This window comes from Artemia sp. Qi Xiang Cuo, chromosome 1 (genome assembly GCF_049724085.1).
Source record: "Artemia sp. Qi Xiang Cuo chromosome 1, ASM4972408v1, whole genome shotgun sequence".
Classification (NCBI taxonomy): Eukaryota; Metazoa; Arthropoda; class Branchiopoda; order Anostraca; family Artemiidae; genus Artemia; species Artemia sp. Qi Xiang Cuo.
The window spans coordinates 58,777,955-58,790,187 of NC_142794.1; the positions used below are offsets into that span (position 1 = coordinate 58,777,955).

The 12,233-nt window shown below is 37.0% G+C and overlaps 1 protein-coding gene across 8 annotated transcripts in view; it reads left to right on the forward strand.

Moving 5' to 3' along the window:
- The window catches only part of LOC148956527 (uncharacterized), a 103,338-nt gene that overhangs the window by 19,107 nt on the left and 71,998 nt on the right, over nucleotides 1-12,233 (forward strand). For 2 of the 8 annotated variants that reach the window (XM_089085871.1, XM_089085879.1), the window contains exon 2: nucleotides 9,427-9,560. The exons of the other annotated variants lie outside the window; for them this stretch is intronic. In XM_089085871.1, the coding sequence (XP_088941997.1) occupies nucleotides 9,455-9,560 (106 nt within the window). In that variant the 5' untranslated portion in view covers nucleotides 9,427-9,454. The remainder of the gene's footprint in view (nucleotides 1-9,426; nucleotides 9,561-12,233) is intronic. 8 annotated transcript variants of the gene reach the window in all.

The window sequence follows — 12,233 nt, forward strand, 5'->3', positions numbered from 1 at the left end:
TTGCTTGTCTAAGAAAGACAAAATTTGTTGTTACATAGGCTAGAGAGGTTACTGTCTGGACAGAGCAGACAGACTAGTAACGAAAAGGAGTGACCCCCTTTGTCTCTGGAGGCAATAGGCCAGGAGGCGGCAGGATTCGGTTAGCATTGTTAATTACTTATAAAACTCTTTTCTGGGTGTCACTTTGTTACACACAGAGGAAAAAAATAATAATAGAATGGCTCCAAGTACCAAATACGAAGCAGGCGGTGTCAAAAACAGGTTTCTTGCACGATTTTGAGCTTACATACATTTCTCTAACTATTAGACTACTTCCTAGCGCCCTTTTATATTTTCTTTATACATTTCTGGTAATATCCTATATATTTTTCTACTAACTTTTCTTTTTAAGGTTTAGGGTTTGAAGTTTCAGTTCGGATAAGGATGGGAAATTGCAAATTCTAGGAGACTTGGTTGGAAGAGAAAGATTTGACGGGACACTAAATGAAAGAGCGGTGTGAAGCTGTTGCTGGAGATCTGTTCTCTTTCTACTGTTCTTTCTGCAATAATCGATTGTCCACCATAAGGGCTCCTACGCTTTACTGCAGCGCGCCAGAACTGCTGAACTTAAGAAGAATGTTATTATAAAGGTAGCGCCGAATCAGCTTTGTCTCTTGGCAGCATCTTCCATGGAGAGCGGCGAACCGGTAAAACTTCCCATGCACCAAGGTGCTTATGCAGTGGAGGATGAAACAACAGTTCCAGAAATTGCATGGGCTGAGAAGATGATTGAGTTTGACTATTCTGAAGAATCCGCAGACGTAATAGCACATGTATTTGGAAATTTTTTCAGAGGCACAGTGTTCAGAACTTCTCCTTCTAACGAACTAAGTTTGCTTATTTTGTTAACCGAAGCTCTTGGACTTTATTTCCGGAAGATGATCCTTTATGAAGTCGGCAACAGTTATAATGTTGTCGAGTTTGACGTAACCACAAACTCAGAAAGTAGCAAAGAGCTTCAAATGAGGATCCTATTCTGGTCCGAAAAGATGAAACGAGTGGTAGAAATACATCTGAAAACTGCGTTTATTGGACATGCCACAGTTGAAGACTTGGAAGTCAGAACGGTTGATGGGAGTGGTTTATCGATCTCTAAAGTACTAGCGTTAAGTTTTGACGGTCCGAACGTGAACAAAAAACTTTTTCGGCTGATTGGCAGTGAAAACGTGAATTGACAGATAGCGAAGGTCTCCTGGATATTGGTTTGATTTATTTGGTACGCAACGCTTTTCGGAAGGGTTTGCAGGAAATCAGCAAGAATTGTTTCGATCTGATGATCGAAGTGTACTACTTTTTCAGTGGCTGGCCGGCTAGACAAGAAGACTACGGAAAACTCTTGAAAAAGTGGCGTTCCTAAGTCTCGCTTTTCGAAACACGTACCCACCAGATGGTTAATAATATGACCTGTCGCTTCGAGGCCAAGGGAACAGATGCCAGCTCTGTTTGAGTACTTCGCTGTCTATATTCCAAAGAAAACCCGTCTTACGAAATCAAATGCGTACTAAGAGATTATCTGGCTGATTAAACAACCGACCATGAAAGCAGAGTGTCAGTTTGTTGTTCATAGTTTGGACCTCTTCACAGGTTTCACCGAAAAGTTTCAACGGGAAGCGCCCATAGTGCATGAACTCTATATGGAGCTAAATTTGCCGGTCTTAACATTGGCTGGACAAGTTGTAAAACCCGAAGCGACTGAAGAATTTAGGGATGAACTAACACTTCAGCCATTCGAGGATGAAAAGAGCTTTGTGCCACTGCTACAGACAGTTGTGAGTGACGAGATTTTCACTGTCTTGAGTCAGTAAACGAGCTTCCAAAACGCTCATTCATGCAGCATGTTCAGAAGCATTATTCTGTGGCTGCAAGATATCTCCTTAGTAAATACTCGGCGGAGAATTTTTGCAGTTGTTGAAAGTTTTAACTTTTCTGCATTCCGATATAGTTTCAAAGTCAGTTTCTGCTCAGAGTTTATTATATGCTGCCATGAAGCCACTCATCGCGATGTAATTCATTTTGTTCAAAATAGTCCAAAAATCATATAGAAATGCCCCGGGTTGACACAACCCCCCAGAGCCTGAGGGCAAGGGCTGTAAGCTATGCCTCGGTGGTTTGTAAGATTTTTTATGGAAGGGGTGCTCGTATAACCTTTGGAGGAGACTCATTTGATTGGAAATTGAAAGTTCTAGTGCCCCCTTTAATAGTCAAAAGGGATTGGAGGCAAATAGCCCCCTACCCTACGCCCTCTTTTCCACAAATGCATCCGATCCAAATTTTGAGCTAACCATTTTATTCTAAATGGTCCAAAAATAATATAACAATGCCTTCAGGGTTGACACAACCCCCCAGAGCCCCAGGGCAGGGTTGTAAATTTTGCCCCGGGGGGCATATAAGGTTTTTGCTGAAATCGAAAGTTCTAGTGCTCTTTATAAGAGTCAAAACTAATTGAAGGGCGACCTCTCCCCCACGCCCACCATTTCCCAAAACACGTCCAATCAAGATTTTGAGACAGCTATGTTTGACCTTTTGGGCATGTTTGACCTTTATTTTCCAAAAAGACGAACGACTTTCATGTGAGCCTTTCAGAGAATGTTTAGGGCAGTGCTGAACTAAATCAAAACACGTTGTGAACATACGGGTTGTCAAAAGGGCTTAACTCATGAAGGGTTGAGTATATTAATTTGGAACTTTCAGAAAATGATGAGGGTTGACCAATGCAATATTGGTCAATTGACCAAAAATGCAATATTTACACAGTACTACTACTACTACTACTACTACAACCATTAAAACTATTGCTTTTGTAGTGAGTCCTACAAAGGTAACGATATTTAAATGAACATCAAAGGAAATGTTGAGGGGAAAGTTGAACTTAATCAGAACATACTACGTGCATATAGATTGTCAAAAGGGAGTATCATGAATATTTTTGGAACGGCTTACCGTATCAAGATGAAACTTCCAGGGCATCATGACGGGGATGTTCAACTGGCCAAAGGGCAACATGCACATGCTACTACTGCTATTAATACTCATGCTGCTAATGTTACTACTGCTACTAATGCAACACTTAGTGCTACTACTGCTTCTACTGCAATGCTACTAGTACTATTAATGTTAAGCTTATGAAGGTAATTAAAGAAAAAAACAAGTTTTTTTTTTAACTGAAAGTAAGGAGCGACATTAAAACTTAAAACGAACATAAATTATTCCGCATATGAAAGGAGCTGTCCCCTCCTCAACGCCTCGCTCTTTACGCTAAAGTTTGACTCTGTCTCACAACTTTATTTTTTAAAGCAACAAAAAACTTTAGCGTAAAGAGCGAGCCGTTGAGGAGGGGACAGCCCCTTTCATATACGGAATAATTTCTGTTAGTTTTAAGTTTTAATGTCGCTCTTTACTTTCAGTTAAAAAATCTAGTTTTCTTATTTAATTTCTGAACGTTTTTGAGTTAATGCAGCTTTTATTTTGGCTCACCGTACATGAGTAATTAAAACAAAATTTGCATATTAATTTTACTTTTTTTGGCTAAATAGCTTTCTCAAAATTTTGTTCTGACGTAATTTACGAATTAACTTACGTAACGACGCTAAAATTCGAATTTTGTTTGAATCACAAACCCCTGAATCACAAAAGCCGTTTAATTAGAATAGATAGCTCTTTTGAAAGTACAAAAAAAAAAAACTGTAGCGTAAAGAGCGAGGTATTGACTTGGGGGCGAACCTCCTCATATACGTAATAATTTATGTTCGTCTTAAGTTTTTTATGTTGCTTTTTACTTTCAGTAATTCCGTAATTCAGTTAATTTAATTTCTGATCCTTTTTTCATTAGTGCTGGGAAATCTGCCCCCCCCCTTCATAGAAATGTCCCATACCCCAGGGAAACATCCTCCACGGAAATATTCTCCCGCTTAACCCCCTCCTCTAACCCCCCCCCCCCACCAGAAAAAATTCTTCCCGAAAACGTATGTATACTTCCCAATAGCAAATACTATATGTAAACAATGGGAAAAGTTCATAACTTGCAGCCCTTCCCCCAGGAACTGTGGGTGATTAAGTCATCCTCAAAGACATATTTATTAGATTTTCGGCTATGCTGAACAAAATGGCTATCTCAAAATTTTAATTGGGTGACTTCGGAAAAAAATGAGCGTGGGAGGGGGCCAAGTTGCCCTCCAATTTTTTTGCTCACTTAAAAAGGGCACTAGAACTTTTAATTTCCGGCCGAATGAGCCCTCTTACGATATTCTAGGACTACTGGATCGATACGGTGACCCCTGGGGAAAAATACAAACAAATAAACACGCATCCGTGATCTTTCTTCTGACAAAAAATACAAAATTCCACATTTTTGCAGATAGAAGCTTGAAACGTCTACTATAGAGTTCTCTGATACGCTGAATCCGATGGTGTGATTTTCATTAAAGTTCTATGACATTTAGGGGGTGTTTCTTCCTTTTTTTTTGAAAATAAGGCAAATTTTCTCAGGCACGGAACTATTCATGGGTAAGACTAAACTTGATGAAACTTATATGTTTGAAATCAGCATAAAAATCTGATTCTTTTGATATATCTATTGGCATCAAAATCCCGTTTTTTCGAGTTTCGGTTGCTATTGAACCGGGGCGCTCCTTACTTACAGTTCGTTACCACGAACTGTTTGAAAATTTGACAGAATATTAAGGGGAAATTTGAACTAAATTAAAACACACTGTGTGCAAAGGGCGTTTCTCACGAATAGATTTGGGTATTGACTTGGAACTTTCAGAGAATGTTCAACGGAGAAGATCAATTGACGAAAAGGTAATACGTGCATGCTACTACTAATACTACTACCACTGCTACTTTTATTGCTACTACTATTACCACTACTGATACTAAACTACTTCAATTGCAACTACTTCTAAGGTTAAGAGTATTGAGATTAAAAGGGGGTCAAAAGGGCGTATCAGCAATATTTTTGGAATGGCTTATCGTATCAAGATGAAAATTCCGGGTTATCATGTTTAACTGACCAAAAGGCAACATGTACATGTTACTACTGTTAATACGGCTGCTACTACTGTTACTACTACTACTATTATAACAATACTACTGCTACTACGTCTCCTACAACTGCCACTACTACTTAGTTACTAGTACTTTTAAGGCGAAGTGTATGAAGGTGAAAATTTGATAAAATATTGAGGGGAAATTTTAACCAAATCAAAAGACACTATGTGCATGCAGATTGTCGAAAGGGCGTATCTCTAGAATGGATTTGGGTATTAAGTTGAAGCCGACTTTCATAGAATGCCGAAAGGGCAATACGTGCAAGCTACTGGTAATACTACTGCCAGTGCTACTTTTACTACTAATACTACTACTACTACTATTATTACTCTACTGCACTTTTGGAACAAGCAGAAATAAACACGAATTGTGGCGACACCCCTCATACCTTCTGAAGACCAGAACATAATTTGCACTTTACTGAAATAAAAAGCAAATGAATCTGGATAGGCAGTTTAATATGCATATACTGATATTTTAAAAAAATCAATCAAGTTATTGATTTAAAAAAGAAATCAATAACTATTTCTCTAAAGTCTTAATAATTTTTGATTTGTTGAAGTTAATACATTTAAAATGTATTTTGTTTTCAGTAAATCACAAATTATGTTCTGGTCTTCCAAAAGGTAGGGGGTTGTCAGCCCAGTCATGTTACTTTTTGCTTGTTTTGAGTTTGACTTGGTTGTTTGTTGTAATTTCTGTTCGTTTTGGGTTTCATTAATTGATTGATGCGGATTTGTTGTAGTTTTATGCTTGGAAGATGATTTGACTTTAATTCTGCTAATTTTAGTTTATTGTAGCTCTCTACTTTTCTTTAAAGAACTTATTTTGTGTAAATAGTTCTTTGAATTAATTTAGAGGAAAGTAACTTTGATGAAATAACCCGTCTTAGATGAGATAACCCTTTTTGTAGCTCAAAAAAAAAAAAAAAAAAAAAAAAAATTGAATCTGTTTATTTGGGAGAATAACCGGTTCACCCAGAAAAATAACGAATAACGTCATTTTGTATTTCGAGGGTGAATAACCCATGTGTTATTCTGTGTTATTATGTGTTTGTGTTTTGATATACAAACACTATTTATGTGTTATTATGTGTTTGTATTTTGATAAAAGCCTGGAATATTTAGGAAAATGAATTCTTATAGAGGACTTAGATGGTATAATCTTCTTAGATGGTTCTTTTTGTTCATTGGGAGATATATGGCGTATATTAAACTTTGATTTTCAATGTATGACATTGACTCTGTCTTAGACATAAATAGTTTGTCTAAATTGAGAGACTTCTAGAGACGTGTTTAACTCGAAATCTATTAGAAAAAAGCATCCCATGGAAGTGGCCCTCGGCAACCAAGCGTGGTGCCCCCCCCCCCCTCATTGAGATCTGTTTTATATGAAAAAAATATCAGCTTACTCCAGGTGGCAAGTGTTCCTTCATCGAATGAATTGAGTGAATTGTTGGACATTTCGGCGATGGTTATAGTTGACGGTCTATTGTAACAGTGCTGACGGAATACCATGAGGGCAATCCTATCCCATGTTGGCTCCCTGAAACTGTTCTGACTAAGAATTTTTCACGGTTCCCATTATAAATTACTAAGCAGGTGCTAAACGAGTGTGTTTGGTTCATGTTAACAGGGGATGATTCTTAGAAAAGGCTGCAGAACAACTTGTTAATTACTCCAGAGAATCATATCTTAAAGGCTAGGCACACGTAGTTGATTTCGGGAACAGATTTCAGCAAGGGTATATTCTACGTCGAGTGATTATAATTAATGATGCTAAGAGGTGGGGCTTAGTGACGTTTTTCGGTGATTAATCATCATTATTTACGCTTAATTTATGATAGTCATTAAATACGATTAATTACATGCCTAAAGCTCTAAAGCCCTAGTATATTCCTTGTTTAGAACGTAATTAATGATGATTAATCACTGAAAAACCGTCACTAAGCCCCGCCTCTTAGCATCATTAACTAGCAGAATTTCTTCAGAAAGTCTTGTCTCAAAATTACGGTCCAGTTTTTTGGTGAGATTCCTTAATATATTTTGGACTTTGACATATTCTTCATAATGGCCTAGCTTATTCTTTTTTCTCCAATGGCGTTTCTTTAAGTTTCTTTGTTGTCTTATGCCAGCTGCCATGTATGGTAAGGTCTTTGGTATGGGGGTACAACTTTCCATTGTGTTCAGTTGCCAAGTTTCCATGATTAAAGCCCAGAATTTTTCCCACTGCTCATTGATCCCATCCTGGAGGGTTGACTCCCAGTTAATTTACCTCAATATGACCCTAATCACCTCATACTCTGTAAATATTTTTTTTATGTCTATTACTTGCTCTGTGTCTATGGGTAACTAATTGAATGGCGAGGTGGTCACTTTTACCCATAGGCGGGAGATAATTTATCCTTTGGATCAGTTCACTATTAGGCCCTTTTTTTAGCACTAAGATCTTACATCTTTCTTTAAAGATAATCGTGTTTTAACTGATCTTTGTTCTAAGATCTTAACAGCTCTCTGATGTTAGCAAAAAGTGTGAAGACCGCCACTGTTTTGCCATATAGAACAATGATGAGAGAACTTTGATGATCTACTCATCATAGTTGTCAGACCGCTGATCAGAGCAGAATGATGAAAGACGTTTGCACAAAAACGACCAAAGATTTAATATCTTTTTTCAAATATTTCACTTTTATGCGTTTTATGACAAAAGTTGTAAGATATTAGCACATTTATGTGTGAAAAAACGCCCCTATTGTTAACAAAGACTAGGTCAAGTACTATAGATTGCTGGTGGGGGTAAATATATATGGGTTGGTTGACCGCTTGGAAAATAGAGCGATCGTGAAGATAATCAACAAAAGGACTGACGGTGGATGAACTTCAAGTTACTGGTCTACATGGAAACCCTTACTTCCGCAAGAGATCTGGAAAGTTGAAGTCACCTCATGTAAGAAAATCCCCTTTGGAATGTTCTGTGGCTTTGCAGAACATATTTGAGAGTGGATAATTTGTATTGAAGGAGGAGGGTGCTGAGTGACTGTTTAACAAACAAGCTATGAAGGGGTCATCAAACTTATCTGTTGTAAAACACTTCGCCACAGCATAATTTATTATCGTCTTTTATTGTATATAATTTTCAATACATTACTATTATTAATATTAGGATTATATTAGTAATTACTACTCTGATCGGGAAATAAGTTTGCCTCCTATTTACAGCAGGCGAATACGAAATGAGTGTACCTTATGCACAATGAGATACCTTATAGGAAAGGACTGTACCGGAATTTTTTTTTATCATTTTTTGTAGGGAACTACTAAGCAGATGTTGGAACAAACACCCAGAAGACAGAGTACAAAAATTAGTTGTAGGAATAGTTTAGTTGAATACTGATTCTAATGTTGCATAGAAAACGAGTAGTTACACTTTGTTGGATATTTAGAACAAAAAAGGTGATTTGGAAGTAAGATATCTAAATGTGGCAATTGAAATTGTAGCTGAGACTAGATTGACATTTGAATGAGAAGAAAAGTTCTTAAACAGGTAAAATCACTGAATTAAAAATTTTAAATGCACTTGTCAACAATACTGAAGCAAATGGAATGGGTCATATGGAAGAAAAATCTCTTAAGTATTTTTTTTTCTTTTTTTTTAAATCTTGAAACTGATTTATCGGTTTATTAGTTAGAATTTTCGGAATTTCTAAATATTAATAGAGTAGCCCTCTCTCTAGTAATCACGTTTTTAAAAGTTTTCAAGTTTAACTGGGGTTCTGGTCGTGTTTGAAGAAGAGTAAAATTACTGATTAGAGTAAGCTAGAATTTCAAAATTTGTCCTAAAGGGCTAGGCACATGTAACTGATTTCGGGAACCGATTTCAGCAAGGGTGTATTCCACGTCCAATGATTCTAGTCAATGATGCTAAGAGGCGGGGCTTAGTGACGGTTTTTCAGTGATTAATCATCATTAATTACGTTCTAAACAAGGAATGTACTAGGGCTTTAGAGCTTTAGGCATGTAATTAATCGTATTTAATGATTATCGTAAATTAATCGTAACTAAAGATGATTAATCACCAAAAAACGTCACTAAGCCCCGCCTCTTAGCATCATTAATTATAATCACTCGACGTAGAATACACCCTTGCTGAAATCGGTTCCCGAAATCAATTACGTGTGCCTAGCCCTTAAGATATGATTCTATGGAGTAATTAACAAGTTGTTCTGCAGCCTTTTCTAAGAATCATCCCCTGTTGACATGAACCAAACACACTCGTTTAGCACCTGCTTAGTAATTTATAATGGGAACCGTTAAAAATTCTTAGTCAGAACAATTTCAGGTAGCCAACATGGGATAGGATAGCCCTCATGGTATTCCGTCAGCACTGTTACAATGGACCGTCAACTATAGCAATCGCCGAAATGTCCAACAATTCACTCAATTCATTCGATGAAGGGACACTTGCCACCTGGAGTAAGCTGATATTTTTTTCATATAAAACAAATCTCAATGAGGGGGGGAGGCACCACGCTTCGTTGCCGAGGGTCACTTCCATGGGATGCTTTTTTCTAATAGATTTCGAGTTAAACACGTCTCTAGAAGTCTTTCAATTTAGACAAACTATTTAGGTCTAAGACAGAGTCATGTCATACGTTGAAAATCAAAGTTTAATATACGCCATATATCTCCCAATGAACAAAAAGAACCATCTAAGAGGATTATACCATCTAAGTCCTCTATAAGAAGTCATTTTCCTAAATATTCCAGGCTTTTATCAAAATACAAACATATTGGTTATTCACCCTCGAAATATAAAATGAGGTTTTCTCGATATTTTTCTGGGTAAACCGGTTATTCTCCCAAATAAACAGTTTCAATTTTTTTTTTTTAGCTACAAAAAGGGTTATATCATCTAAGACGGGTTATTTCATCAAAGTTACTTTCCTCTAAATTAATTCAAAGAACTATTTACACAAAATAAGTTCTCTAAAGAAAAGTAGAGAGTTCCAATAAACTAAAATTAGCAGAATTAAAGTCAAATCATCTTCCAAGCGTAAAACTACAACAAATCCGCATCAATCAATAAATGAAACCCAAAACGAACAGAAATTACAACAAACAACCAAGTCAAACTCAAAACAAGCAAAAAGTAACATGACTGGCCTGACAACCCCCTACCTTTTGAAGACCAGAACATAATTTGTGATTTACTGAAAACAAAATACATTTTAAATGTATTATCTTCAACAAATCAAAAATTATTAAGACTTTAAAGAAATAGTTATTGATTTTTTTTTAAATCAATAACTTGATTGATTTTTTTAAAATATCAGTATATGCATATTAAAAAGCCAATCCAGATTCATTTGCTTTTTATTTCAGTAAAGTGCAAATTATGTTCTGGTCTTTAGGAGGTATGAGGGGTGTCGCCACAATTCGTGTTTATTTCTGCTTGTTCAAAAGTTGCAGTAGAGTAATAATAGTAGTAGTAGTAGTATTAGTAGTAAAAGTAGCACTGGTAGTAGTATTACCAGTAGCTTGCACGTATTGCCCTTTCGGCATTCTTTGAAAGTCGGCTTCAACTTAATACCAAAATCCATTCTAGAGATACGCACTTTTGACAATCCGCATGTACATAGTGTCTTTTGATTTAGTTAAAATTTCCCCTCAATATTTTATCAAATTTTCACCTTCATACACTTGGCTTTAAAAGTACTAGTAACTAAGTAGTAGTGGCAGTTGTAGGAGACGTAGTAGCAGTAGTATTGTTATAATAGTAGTAGTAGTAACAGTAGTAGCAGCCGTATTAACAGTAGTAGCATGTACATGTTGCCTTTTGGTCAGTTAAACACCCCCCTCATGATAACCCGGAATTTTCATCTTGATACGATAAGCCATTCCAAAAATATTGCTGATACGCCCTTTTGACCCACTTTTAATCTCAATACTCTTAACCTTAGGAGTAGTTGCAATTGAAGTAGTTTAGTATCAGTAGTGGTAGTAGTAGTAGCAATAAAAGTAGCAGTGGTAGTAGTATTAGTAGTAGCATGCACGCATTACCTTTTCGTCAATTGATCTCCGTTGAACATTCTCTGAAAGTTCCAAGTCAATACCCAATTCTATTCGTGAGAAACGCCCTTTGCACACAGTGTGTTTTAATTTAGTTCAAGTTTCCCCTTAATATTCTCTGAAATTTTCACGAACTGTATGTAAGGAGCGCCCCGGTTCAATAGTGACCGAAACTTTAAAAAATGGGATTTTGATGCCAATAGATATATCAAAAGAATCAGATTTTTATGCTGATTTCAAACATATAAGTTGGATCAAGTTTAGTCTTACCCATCCATAGTTACGTGCCTGAGAAAATTTGCCTTATTTTCGAAAAAAAGGATATAGTAGTATATACTTCAAACATTCTTCACACGTAATTTATAATCTAGATTTTTTGTTATTCATGTTAAATATGGCAATTTCTTTCTTTCTCTTTTCTTGAATGATTCGGAAGAGCACCAACAACCACTGTTAAGTGAAGGATTAACCAACCACTGAGGTTGTTGTATTGAGAACAACCAATTACGAGCAGAGGAGTGTTCATACTTCTCTATAATAATTTGATGTTTAAAAAGTCATACAGAATACTATACCATTTTCCATGTTTAAAGAAAACATAATATTTTTAATTAATTTCATTTTTATGTTTCTGGCCTCCCCCAGGCCATTCAGCGTGTCCCCAGGTGACGATAGGGGAACGCTCTACAGATATGTAGGGTACCTCCATAGGATGCACAGACCAAGGGGGGACCTTGTCCCTGGGGATCCATTATAGAAACTGGGACACCCTCCCCCGGGGTCATAAATACAGCCGGAGGAGGAAGAAGGCCCCTCAAATGTACACTCAAAAGGGCCCACTGGTTTGTCCACAAGTCCCATCAGTTACAAACCTTCTCCCAGTAATGGGTTAAATTGCATGGTGATGCAGAACACCATTGTGGAATGATCCTCTATAGAAGGACAACTGCGGCAGGATGTAAGATCCAGATTTGTGGACAACAGTCTCTGCGAAGAGCTGCCTCGATCTTTTTGGGGTACCTGCAAGACTCGGGACCTTGCAGTCAACTCTATTCCCACCTGAGGAGTGGCGCCCCT